Below are 12,334 nucleotides of genomic sequence, written 5' to 3' on the forward strand. Positions count from 1 at the left end.
TGGGATGGGATGGGATGGGGATGGGGTGGGGATGGGATGGGATGGGATGGGATGGGATGGGATGGGGTGGGATGGGGTGGGATGGGATGGGATGGGATGGGGATGGGATGGGGATGGGGATGGGATGGGATGGGGTGGGATGGGATGGGATGGGATGGGGATGGGGTGGGGATGGGATGGGATGGGATGGGGTGGGATGGGATGGGATGGGATGGGATGGGGTGGGATGGGATGGGATGGGATGGGGATGGGGTGGGGATGGGATGGGATGGGGTGGGATGGGATGGGATGGGATGGGATGGGGTGGGATGGGATGGGATGGGGATGGGGTGGGGATGGGATGGGATGGGATGGGGTGGGATGGGATGGGATGGGATGGGATGGGGTGGGATGGGATGGGATGGGATGGGGATGGGGTGGGGATGGGATGGGATGGGGTGGGATGGGATGGGATGGGGATGGGGTGGGGATGGGATGGGATGGGATGGGGTGGGATGGGATGGGATGGGATGGGATGGGGTGGGATGGGATGGGATGGGATGGGGATGGGGTGGGGATGGGATGGGATGGGGTGGGATGGGATGGGATGGGGATGGGGTGGGGATGGGATGGGATGGGGATGGGGTGGGATGGGATGGGATGGGGATGGGGTGGGGATGGGATGGGATGGGGATGGGGTGGGATGGGATGGGATGGGGATGGGGTGGGGATGGGATGGGATGGGGATGGGGTGGGATGGGATGGGATGGGGATGGGGATGGGATGGGGTGGGATGGGGTGGGATGGGATGGGATGGGATGGGGATGGGATGGGATGGGGTGGGATGGGGTGGGATGGGATGGGGATGGGATGGGATGGGGATGGGGTGGGGATGGGATGGGATGGGGATGGGGTGGGATGGGGTGGGATGGGATGGGGATGGGATGGGATGGGATGGGGCAGGGATGGGATGGGGACAGGTGCTGTCACCAGGAAAGGGACAGGAATAGGCAGGAGGATGGGGACAGGCACTGGTCCCAGGAGAAGGGCAGGTAGCGGGGACAGGGATGGGGACAGGAACAGGGACAGAGATGGGGATGGGAACAGGGACAGGCATCCGCACCAGGAGAGGGATAGGGACAGGAACGGGGAAAGAGAGAGAGGGAAAGGGGTGGGGATGGAGACCTGGATGGGGACAGGGACAGAGATGGGGATGGGAACAGGGACAGGGACGGGGACAGGCGCTGGCACTGGGAGAAGGACAGGTAGTTGGGACAGGGACAGGAATGGGGATGGAGAGAGGGATGGGGACAGGGCTGGGACAGGGACAGGAACAGGGCTGGGGACAGGGCTGGGACAGGAACAGGGATGGGGACAGGGATGGGCACAGGCACTGGGACAGGAACAGGAACAGGGACATGAAGTGGTGACAGAGACAGGGACGTGGATGGGCACAGGGGCAGGGATGGGGATAGGGATGGGGACAGCACCGGCACCGGGACAGGGACAGACAGGGACCAGGACTGGGATGGGGACAGAGATGGGGACTGGGAAAGGGACCGGGGATGGGGACCAGCACTGACAGGCACTGGGACGGACACCAGGACAGGGACAGGGACCAGGACAGGGACAGGGACCAGGACAGGGACCGGCACCGAGATAGCGATGAGCACTGGGACGGAGACCTGTACCAGCACCAGGAGAGGGATCAGGACTGGGACGGGCACTGGGACAGGGACAGGGACAGGGACAGGGACAGGCATGGGAACGCGGCCCCCCACACCGCCGCTTCCCCATGGACACATGGGGGTGCTGCAGGGACACGTGCACACAGGGGGACACGGCCACGGGTGCACAGGGACACGCGTGGCCCAGCACACACAGACACCCCCATCCGCGCACAGCCACGGCCATGGCACATGCGTGTGCGCAGGCCTGGGTGACACGGGCACACACCCGCACACCTGAGCACCCCAAAATCCAGCTCCCCTGCACCCAACACCCCCAGCTGTCCCTGTCCCAGCAGGTGCCAGGCAGCCCCACGGGTGCCACTGTCCCGGCCCCGCTGCGGCCACGTGTGCCTGGCACATGTGCCGACGGGAGGATTTGCCGGAGGAGGATTAGCCGCCGCACGGGCCCCGGCGCTGACCTGCTTTTGGCAGGGGTCACCGCAGGGCCGGGGTCTCTGTGCTGTGACATCCTCGCTCCCATGGCTGCCGGATGCCTGTGGGACGGGTCTGGGTGTACCCCGACGCCCCCCGTGTCCCCACCTGTGTCACAACCGCAGGGTCCCCCTGCTCACGGCCGGTGACCGAAGCCGGTGTAACCGTGCCGTGGGTTCGGCTGTGCCGTAAAAACCAGTCTGGCAGCCCATCCGGCTCCGGGGCTGGGCTGTCGCTGACGGTGGGGTCCTGCGCGGCTTCGGTGGAGGAACCCAAAATGGGAACACAGGGGGCTGCTGCCGCGAGCCCAGCGGAGGGGACGTGGCCACGGGACCTGCGTGGCGGGACACGCGCAGGGTGCAAACGGCTCTGTGGGACATCCCTGGATCTGTGGGACATCCCTGGCTCCGTGGGACTCTTACGGCTCCACGGGACACGGGTGGCTCCATGGGACATCCATAGGGCTGTGGGACACGGATAGCTGTGTGGGACACGGTGCCATGGGACATGTGTAGGTCCATGGGCCACAGGTGGCTCCATAGGATGTGGACAGCTCCATGGGACACCCATGGGTCCATGGGACACGTGTCATCATGGGACATCCATGGGTCCAAGGGACATGTATGGTGTCATGGGACACAAACGGCTCCATGGGACACAAGTGGCTCTGTGGGACATGACATCGCGTGCCCGTGGGACGTGCACAGCTCCGCGGGCCGCGGGTGGCTCCATGGGACGCCCACGGCGCCATGTGTCACCCACGACCCCACGGGACACACACAGCACGCCCAGGAGGGGACAGTGGGGATGGGGGAATCCCAACTGGAGCAGGTCTGTGGGACCCCACAGGGACCCGTTCTCCTGGCCAGGACCCCTCCCTGGCTGGGGTCCTCCCTCCCCAGGGAGCAAGGGCCACCGCAGGGGAACTGCCGGGGGGGTGAGCCCGCTGTCCCCAGTGCCACTGTCCCTCTCCCTCATCCCTGTCCTCTGACTCCTGCGCCTCAGCAGCCACCCTGTCCGCCCCACTGCCACCCACCCCCATACCATCATCATCTCCTACCCCTGCCCCACAGCCCCATGCCCCCCGTACCCCTCCCCACACCCTCTCTGTCCCCCCATGCTCCCCCATAGCCCCTGTGCTCCCCCATAGGCCCTGTACCCCCCAAACCACCATGGCCCCTATACCCCCCAACGCCTCTGCCCCCATACCCCCTATGTCTCCCCAGTACCCCCTATACACCCCCCATACCCCCATACATCCCACAGCCCCCAAGCCCCCCCTACAGCCCCCATACCACTACAGCCCCCATACCCCCTACAGCCCCCATACCCCCTACAGCCCCCAAGCCCCCCCTACAGCCTCCATACCCCCTACAGCCCCCACACCCCCTATACCCTCCAAGCCCCCCATGATCCCATACCCCCTATACCCCCCATTTCCCCCCGTGCCCCATATCCCCCCCATGCCCCTCCGTGCCCCATACCCACTATATGTCCCCTATATCTCCCAAGCCTCCCTATGCCCCCATACACCCTACAGCCCCCGTACCCCTTATACCCCCTCACGCCCCCCAAGCTCCCCATGTCCCCATACCCCCTACAGCTCCCCGTATCACATACTCCCTATATCCCCCACACCCCGTATATCCCCCAAGCCCCCCCTATACCACCCAAGCCCCCGGCACCCCCATACCCCCTACAGCCCCCGTATCTCCTATACCCCCTATATCCCCCAAGCCCCCCCCATGCTACCCAAGCCCCTGGGGCCCTCATGCCTCCTACAGCCCCCATATCTCCTGTACACCCTCACCCTCCCATATCCCCTATACCCCTCCATACCCCCATACCCCCTATAGCCCCCCATATTCCAGCCCCCTCTATACTCCCATAATCCCCCGTACTCCTACACCCCCCTATACCCCCCATACCCCTATACCCCCCATACCTCTATACCCCCCATACCCCTATATGCCCCCATACCCCCATACTGCCTCCACCCCCCCTGTAGCCCCCATATCCCTATACTGCCCCCACTCCCCCTATATCCCCTATACGCCCCCACATCCCCCATACCCCCCCACCCCTATACCTCCCACACACACCCTATACCCCCTATATCCCCCCACTCCCCCATACCCCCTGTACCCCTATGCCCCCCACTCTCCCTATGTCCCCCCCATATCCCATACCTCCCCCACCCTGCTCTGGTGAGACCCTACCTGCAGCGCTGCGTCCAGCTCTGGAGCCCCCAACATCAGAAGGACGTGGAGCTGTTGGAGAGGGTCCAGAGGAGGCCATGCAGATGCTCAGAGGGCTGGAGCAGCTCTGTTGTGAGGCCAGGCTGAGAGAGCTGGGGCTGTTCAGCCTGGAGAAGAGGAGGCTCCGGGGAGACCTGAGAGCGGCTCCCAGTGCCCAAAGGGGGCTGCAGGAAAGATGGGGAGAGACTCTTCAGCAGGGCCTGGTGTGACAGGACGAGGGGTGATGGGTTCAAAATAGAGGGAGGCAGATTCAGATTTGGTATTAGGAAAAGAGTTTTAAACTGAGGGTGGTGGAGCACTGGCCCAGGTTGCCCAGAGAGGTGGTGATGCCCCATCCCTGGAAACGTTCCAGGCCAGGTTGGCCGGGGCTCTGAGCAACCTGATCTGGTTGGAGATGTCCCTGCTCCTGGCAGGGGGTTGGGCTGGGGGGCCTTGAAAGGTCCCTTCCCACCCAAACCATTCTGGGATTCCATGATTCCATGATTCCATGATTCCATACCCTCCGTACCCCCCCACTCCTCCCACACCCCCCCCGTACCCCTAAACCCCCCCTCCTCCGGGGGGGCCGGGCTCTGACCGGACGGGCAGGGTCCAAGGCCGGGCCGGGCGGGGCGGAGTTGGGCGGGGTGGGGGGGCGGGGGGCGGTGCTGCGGGGCCTCCGCCGCCGCCGCCCGTCAGAGCCGGCGCGTCCGGTAGCCGGGGCCGGGGCACCATGAGCGGCCGCGTCGGGGACCTGAGCCCGCGGCAGGCGGAGGCGCTGGCCCAGGTGAGCCGGTACCGGTAGCCCGGGGGATGCTGCGGTGGGGGAGGGAAGAGGCGGGGATGGGGGGTGGGGCCACCCCCCGCATCCCGGGCCCCCGCCACCCCAAAGCACAAACGCACCGGCTGAGCCCCGCCCCCACGGGGCTCTGCCACCGTCCCGAGTGGGGTCCCGGGGGTCTCATCCCATCCCCCGGGACCGGACACCTGCAAACCGCCCCCCCCCCTCGCCCCCCATCCCTCCCCGGTCCCACGGGTGACCAGTATCGCCCACCTGCAGCGGCCGCCGTGACCATCGCCGCCCACGCCACCGCCGTGGCCGTGCCGCGCGAGGCTGCTTTCGACGCCTTCGCCGCCACCTCGCCGTGGGCCGGGGGTTGGGGGGGTGGGGGGGGGTTGGGGTGCCAGGTTTCGCCCGGGGTTTCATCCCGCCCCAGCGAGATGGCAGCGCTGACGGGTTTTTATCTTATCGCCGCCGTTTCGACCCAACCAAACTCCAGCGCGGGCGATGAACCCGGGGACCGGGGGTTGCCGAACGCCGCTGCCAGGGCGGCGAGCGGGTGGGCGAGGGGGGGTTGTTTTTCTCAGGGTGAAGAAGCTAATCCCGGGTTTAATTACACCTAAATGCGGCGGGAGCTAATTCTAATCGGCCTCGTTAAGGGGAGGTCTCGGGCTGGTACGGAGATTTGGACCGTGGCCTGGCCGCGGCCGCGTGCCCCCAAACAACCCCCCCCCCCAGTTCTGTGCCTCGCCGCCCTGCGGGGCGTCACTGGAGCGGGCTGGGGGGCGCGCGGTGGCCGGCTCCATCCCAAAGGACGCCACCGGCGATGGTGGCACGGGGGGGACTGGCGCGCTGTGGGGTCCCCTCCGCCGACGGCCCCTCTTCCCCCCGCAGTTTCGGGAGAACCTGCAGGACGTGCTGCCCTCCCTGCCCTCCCAGGATGATTATTTCCTCCTGAAATGGCTCCGAGGTAACCCCGGGGTGGGGGGAGGGGGGGGCTGGAAGACCGCCGAAGCGGGTGGCCCGCGGAGCCGGGGGGCGCCGGGGCTGAGCTCTCCGCTCTCTTGCAGCGCGCGCCTTCGACCTGCCCAAGTCGGAGGCCATGCTCCGCAAGGTGAGAGGGCACCCCGCTCTTTTTTGGGGGGGCGCACCCCATTCCGTGGGGTGGGAGGTGAGGGTCCCCCAAATGCCCTCACCCCGCCCTCCCCCCTCGCAGCACGTGGAGGTGCGCAAGTACATGGACGCCGACAACATCGTGGCCTGGGAGGCCCCGGAGGTGGGTGTCCCCATCCCGGCTGGGGGGGGGACGTGGCCCCCGCCTCGCCCTGAGCCCCCCACCGTGTCCTCCCGCAGGTGATCCGAAAATACATGTCGGGGGGAATGTGCGGCTACGACCGGGAGGGCAGCCCGGTCTGGTACGAGATCATCGGGCCGCTGGACGCCAAGGGGCTGCTCTTCTCGGCCTCCAAGCAGGACCTGCTGAAGAACAAGTTCCGCGACTGCGAGCTGCTGCGGCGAGAGTGCCAGAGCCAGAGCCAGAAGGTGGGCGCCCGCCCGCCCGCAGCCTGCCCCGCCCTGCCCCTCCACGCCCCACCCACCCCGCCAGCCCCACGAGTCCACGTCTGGTCCATCCCCACCAGCCCGCATCCTCCACAACCCCATAAGTCCACATCCTGTCCATCCCTACCAGCCTGCGTCCCCGCTGTCCCCACCACCCAATGTCCTCCCCAGCCCCATAAGTTCCCATCCTGTCTGTTCCCACCACCCATAGTTCTCTCCAGCCCCGTAAGTCCATGTCTGGTCCATCCCCACCAGCCCATGTCCTCCAGAATTCCATAAGTCCATGTCCTGTCCATCCCTACCAGCCTGTCCCCACTGTCCCCACCACCCAATGTCCTCCCCAGCCCCATAAGTCCATGTCTGGTCCATCCCCACCAGCCCATGTCCCTGCCAGCCCTGTAAGTCCATGTTGGGTCCATCCCCCTGGCCTGTGTCCCGGTCCCAGCACCCACACCAGCCCGTGATGCCCCGTTCTCCCCGCACCAACACTTGGGAGGAGGCTCTGGCCAGGAGGGCACCACCCCGTTGGGGACCCCCTTGTCCCTGGGTCCGGCCCAGATCCCCCCTTTCCTGTGGGTGCCCAGAGGGGCCAGGCACCACCTGAGCCCCCGCTCCCATCCTCCCATCCCAGCTGGGCAAGAAGATTGAGATGGTGCTGATGGTCTACGACTGCGAGGGCCTGGGCCTGAAGCACCTCTGGAAGCCAGCCGTGGACACGTACGGGGAGGTGAGAGGGACCCCTGCCCGACCCCCCCTTCCTGTCCCCGGCGTCCCCAGGGCTGCGGCACTGACGCGGTGACACGGGGGTGTGGGCTGACGCAAGAGCAGGGCCCTACCGCTACCTCAGACCCTCTCCAGCATTTTGGGGTGAGGGGCTCGGCCCGCACCCCGCTGCACTCCCCCCGTGCCCCAGTGGGTACATGGGACGGGGGGATGACCTGAAGCTGTCCCCGTCCCGCAGCTCCTGTCCATGTTTGAGGAGAATTACCCCGAGTCCCTCAAGCGCCTGTTTATCGTGAAGGGTGAGTTCGGCCCCGGGGTCCCGGTCGCCACCCCGGCCGGGTGCCGACCCCCACCCTAACGTCCCCCTCCACCCCTTGTCCGCCCCCCCCTCAGCCCCCAGGATCTTCCCCGTGGCCTACAACCTCGTCAAGCACTTCCTGAGCGAGGACACCCGCAAGAAGGTCGTGGTCCTGGGATGTGAGTCCTGACCCCCTCCTCGGGGCGTCCCCGGCTTGGGGAAGCCAAAACCGGGGTGCCACCTCCCCCTCCGCTATCGCCCCACCCCGTGAGGCTGGGCTGGGGCTCCCTGTGTGGGTCACGGCCCCCACCCGCCCCAAACGCCGCTGTCCTCCGCCCCACCAGCCAACTGGAAGGAGGTCCTGCAGAAGTACATCGACCCCCAGCAGATCCCGGTGGAGTACGGGGGCACCCTGACGGACCCCAACGGGGACCCCAAATGCCCGAGCAAGGTAGGAGGAACCCCCCCTCCACCCCACCGCGGGTTCCTCAGGTGGTCCCCCCACACCCGCCTCCATCCCCGTCCCCGTTCCAGATCAACTACGGGGGAGACGTCCCCCGGCACTACTACGTGCGGGACCAGCTGGCGCAGCAGTACGAGCACACGGTGGTGGTCAACCGCGGCTCGTCCCACCAGCTGGAGTACGAGATCCTCTTCCCCGGCTGCGTCCTCAGGTGAGGAGGGGGGCGTTCCCGTCACGGGGCGAGGCGGAGGGCACCCGAAGGTCCCCAACCCCGCCGGCTCTCTCCGGCGCAGGTGGCAGTTCAGGTCGGAGGGAGGGGACGTGGGGTTCGGGATCTACCTGAAGACCAAGATCGGCGAGCGGCAGCGGGCGGGCGAGATGCCGGAGGTGTACCCCAACCAACGCTACAACGCCCACATGGTGCCCGAGGACGGCTCCCTCACCTGCGCCGCGCCCGGCATCTGTGAGCGCGCCCCCCCTTCCCTCGGGGTGCTGTGGGGCGGGCTGGGGGGGAGGTCCCCGCGCCCCTGACACCCCCCGCCCTCCGTCCCCCAGACGTCCTGCGCTTCGACAACACCTACAGCTACCTCCACGCCAAGAAGGTGAGCTACAGCGTCCAGGTGCTGCTGCCTGACGCCGCCTCCGCCCAGCAGATCCAGGAGCTGGGGGACAAGCTCAGCGAGGTGGCCCTCGGCCACAGCCCCTAGCCACGGACCCCCGCCCCACGGCCGCCCCCGCCCCACGCACGCACATGGCGGGGGACCCCCAGGCCCCGCGGCCGGGCAGGCGGCCGCTCTGTGCCCCCCTAAGGCGGCCGGGAGGACAGAGAGAGGAGGCTGCGCCCCCCAGCCCGAGCTCATGGAGCGAGGCGGGGGGCTGAGCGGGGCCGGAAGGGTCGTGTGTGTGTGTGTGTGTGTGTGTGTGTGTGTGTGTGCGCGTGACCCCCCCATTTCTGTGCCTTACGTGGGTCCCGCACCCGCCTGCTGCCGTGTGGGGTGGGGGGAGTAAAGGGATGGACGCAGCTGGGTCTTCTCTGGTTTTTGTCCCACCGCCCCATAACTGCTCCCTGCTGCCCCCCAGCCCCATAACTGCTCCCTGCTGCCCCACCGCCCCATAACTGCTCCTTGCTGCCCCCCCAGCCCCATAACTGCTCCCTGCTGCCCCACCGCCCCATAACTGCTCCCTGCTGCCCCCCCAGCCCCATAACTGCTCCCTGCTGCCCCCCAGCCCCATAACTGCTCTCTGCTGCCCCACCGCCCCATAACTGCTCCTTGCTGCCCCCCCAGCCCCATAACTGCTCCCTGCTGCCCCACCGCCCCATAACTGCTCCTTGCTGCCCCCCCAGCCCCATAACTGCTCCCTGCTGCCCCCCAGCCCCATAACTGCTCCCTGCTGCCCCACCGCCCCATAACTGCTCCCTGCTGCCCCCCCAGCCCCATAACTGCTCCCTGCTGCCCCACCGCCCCATAACTGCTCCCTGCTGCCCCCCCCGGCCCCATAACTGCTCCCTGCTGCCCCACCGCCCCATAACTGCTCCCTGCTGCCCCCCCAGCCCCATAACTGCTCCCTGCTGCCCCACCGCCCCATAACTGCTCCCTGCTGCCCCCCCCGGCCCCATAACCGGCCCCGTTTGCCCCCCTCAGCCCCATAACTGCTCCCTGCTGCCCCCCCCGGCCCCATAACTGCTCCCTGCTGCCCCACCGCCCCATAACTGCTCCCTGCTGCCCCCTCAGCCCCATAACTGCTCCCTGCTGCCCCCCCCGGCCCCATAACCGGCCCCGTTTGCCCCCCTCAGCCCCATAGCCGGCTCTGCACCCCCAATCCCGCCCACGTGCCCGCCGGTGACCCGCGGTCACGCGTCCACCCAGACCCCGCCCCCCGCCGGGTGTCACGTGTGCGGTCAGGCCCCGCCCCCCCGCGCCGCCGCCATCTCGCAGCCGGGCGGGGCCCGGTGACGCGCGCTGGGGGGGCGGGGCGGGGCGGGGCGGGCTCGTGCGGCGGCGCCATGGGGGCGGAGGAGCCGGACCCCTACCGGGACACGTGGGTCCGGTACCTGGGTGAGCACAGCGGGCACCGGGCACCGCGCCGCGCACTGACACTCGGCACCGGGCACCGCTACCGGGTACCGGGCACTCACACCCAGCACTGACACCGGCTACCGGTACCAGATACCGGCGCCGCACACCGGGCGCTGCGCACAGCAACGGGCACTTGACACCGGGTACCGGTACCGGGCACTGTGTCGGGTACCGGGCACTGACACTGGGCACCGACACCGGGTACCGGTACTGGCTACCGGCACTGCAACTGAGCACTGACACTGATACCGGACACCGACACCGGGTACCGGTACCGGGCACTGTGCACCAGGCGCTGTCACCGGTACCGTCACCGGGTGGGGGTCACAGACACCGGTTCCGTCACCGGAGGGGGGTCGCAGACACCGGTACTGTCACTGGGGAGGGGTCACTGTCACCGGTACCGTCACCGGGGGGGGGTCGCAGACACCGGTACCAGCACTGTTGTCACCGGTGCCCCCCCAGCCCAGCCGTCCCGATGGCAGCGGGGACCCAAGATGACCCGGCTGCTCCGAACCCCCCGGTGCGAGATCCGGCCCTCGGTGCTCCGGGTGGCACAGGGACACGGAGGGGACATGGGGACGCCCTGGGGACGCCCGGCCGGTGCGCGGCCCCGCTGACCCCCCCGTCCCGACCCCCAGGTTACGCCAACGAGGTGGGCGAGTCCTTCCGCTCGCTGGTGCCGGTGCAGGTGGTGTGGGCCAGCTACGGCGTGGCCACCGCCTACGTGACGGCCGACGCCATCGACAAGGGCCGCAGAGCTGCCGCCGTGAGTGTCAACCCCCTCCCCGCCCCTCCCGCCGCTCCCCAAACCCCGCTGACCCCCGTCGTCCCCGTCCCCAGGCCCACGCGCAGGACCCCGCGCAGGCCGCCCGCGTGGGGGTGGCCGTGGTGGACACCTTCGTCTGGCAGAGCCTGGCCTCGGTGGCCATCCCCGGCGTCACCATCAACCGGCTGTGCGCCGCCTCGCTGGCCCTGCTGGGCGCCCTCACCCGCTGGCCCCTGCCCCTGCGCCGCTGGACCACCACCGCCCTGGGGCTGGCCGCCATCCCCGTCATCGTCACCCCCATCGACAGGTGACGGGGACACGGGGCGGTGGGGGGGGAACCGGTCCCCGTCTGGGCCGGGGGAGCGCGGGGTGACCCCGGCCCCGAGGGGTGTTGCCGGGGTCCGGCCGGGACTCGGCCCCGCGGGGACGGGGATCAACCAGGCGAGGCCGCGCTAAGCTCGGTCGCGGAAGGGCTCGGTGGCATCGGGGACGGGGTCCCAGAGGGATTAGGGACACCCCCCGCCCCATTTAACGCCCCTCTCCCGCCGCAGGACGGTGGATCTCCTGATGGACTGCAGCCTCCGCAAGCTGTACGGGGCGCCGGGACAGCCCCCGCCCCTGCGCTGAGCTCCCCTCCGCCCCCAACCCGGGGAAACTGAGGCACGCTGCTGATTTTTGGGGTGCTGCGACCCATCTACTGTGACCCCTCGCGCCGGTGACGGCCCCCCGCCCCGTGGCCGGCCCTAATAAACCATTTCAAACCCGATCCTGTGCCGGGCGATGCTCCGGGACCCGTGGGGACCCGCTGCCGCGTCCCAGACTGGGAGGGGGGCGGCGTATGGGTCCCAACCCCCCCGGGCTCTGCACCCTGCGGGCACCTCCGCGCTGGGCTGGGGGCACGGGGGACCCCCACCCCAGATCCTCACTGGAACCCCTCCGATCCCTCTCCCGCCCCTGCCAGGCGCAGGGGACGCCCCCGGGACCGTCCCCAAGGACCTGCCGCCGCTTCCAACATCTCCAGCGGTGCGAGAGGGGGCTCCTGGGCACGGTGGCACGTCCCCAGCCCGTGGTGGCATCCACGTGGTACCACCAGGAGAAGCTTCAGAGAAAAACAAAACCACTTTTATTTATTTGTTTTAAAATTTAAATTTATTGTTTTACTTTATTTACTGCACCCAGCCACCTCGCCCTCTGGCTCCGGCTCCCTGGGGACCAGGGACCCCACCAGGGCCAGCAGGAACCTCTCCACCGTACGGCACGGTGCTGGGGATGGCAGGGGAAAGA

General features: G+C 68.3%; 2 protein-coding genes across 2 annotated transcripts; both read left to right on the plus strand.

The window, feature by feature from the left end:
* The first annotated feature begins 5,045 nt into the window (after window positions 1-5,045).
* On the plus strand, window positions 5,046-9,224 carry SEC14L2 (SEC14 like lipid binding 2). Its single transcript, XM_086761383.1, has 12 exons — window positions 5,046-5,165; window positions 6,054-6,129; window positions 6,230-6,273; window positions 6,376-6,435; window positions 6,513-6,701; window positions 7,351-7,446; window positions 7,681-7,741; window positions 7,836-7,919; window positions 8,085-8,191; window positions 8,275-8,414; window positions 8,497-8,666; window positions 8,759-9,224. The coding sequence occupies exons 1-12, from the start codon at window positions 5,112-5,114 to the stop codon at window positions 8,908-8,910; spliced, it is 1,233 nt and encodes a 410-aa protein (XP_086617509.1). The 5' UTR covers window positions 5,046-5,111; the 3' UTR covers window positions 8,911-9,224.
* A 909-nt stretch (window positions 9,225-10,133) lies between these two features.
* MTFP1 (mitochondrial fission process 1) lies at window positions 10,134-11,816 on the plus strand. The gene is made up of 4 exons (XM_086761631.1): window positions 10,134-10,260; window positions 10,923-11,050; window positions 11,125-11,357; window positions 11,602-11,816. Exons 1-4 carry the CDS (start codon window positions 10,209-10,211, stop codon window positions 11,675-11,677), a joined length of 489 nt encoding a protein of 162 aa, XP_086617757.1. The 5' UTR covers window positions 10,134-10,208; the 3' UTR covers window positions 11,678-11,816.
* Window positions 11,817-12,334: the final 518 nt, after the last annotated feature.

Source organism: Chlamydotis macqueenii, chromosome 17, assembly GCF_036417535.1.
Source record: "Chlamydotis macqueenii isolate bChlMac1 chromosome 17, bChlMac1.mat, whole genome shotgun sequence".
NCBI lineage: Eukaryota > Metazoa > Chordata > Aves > Otidiformes > Otididae > Chlamydotis > Chlamydotis macqueenii.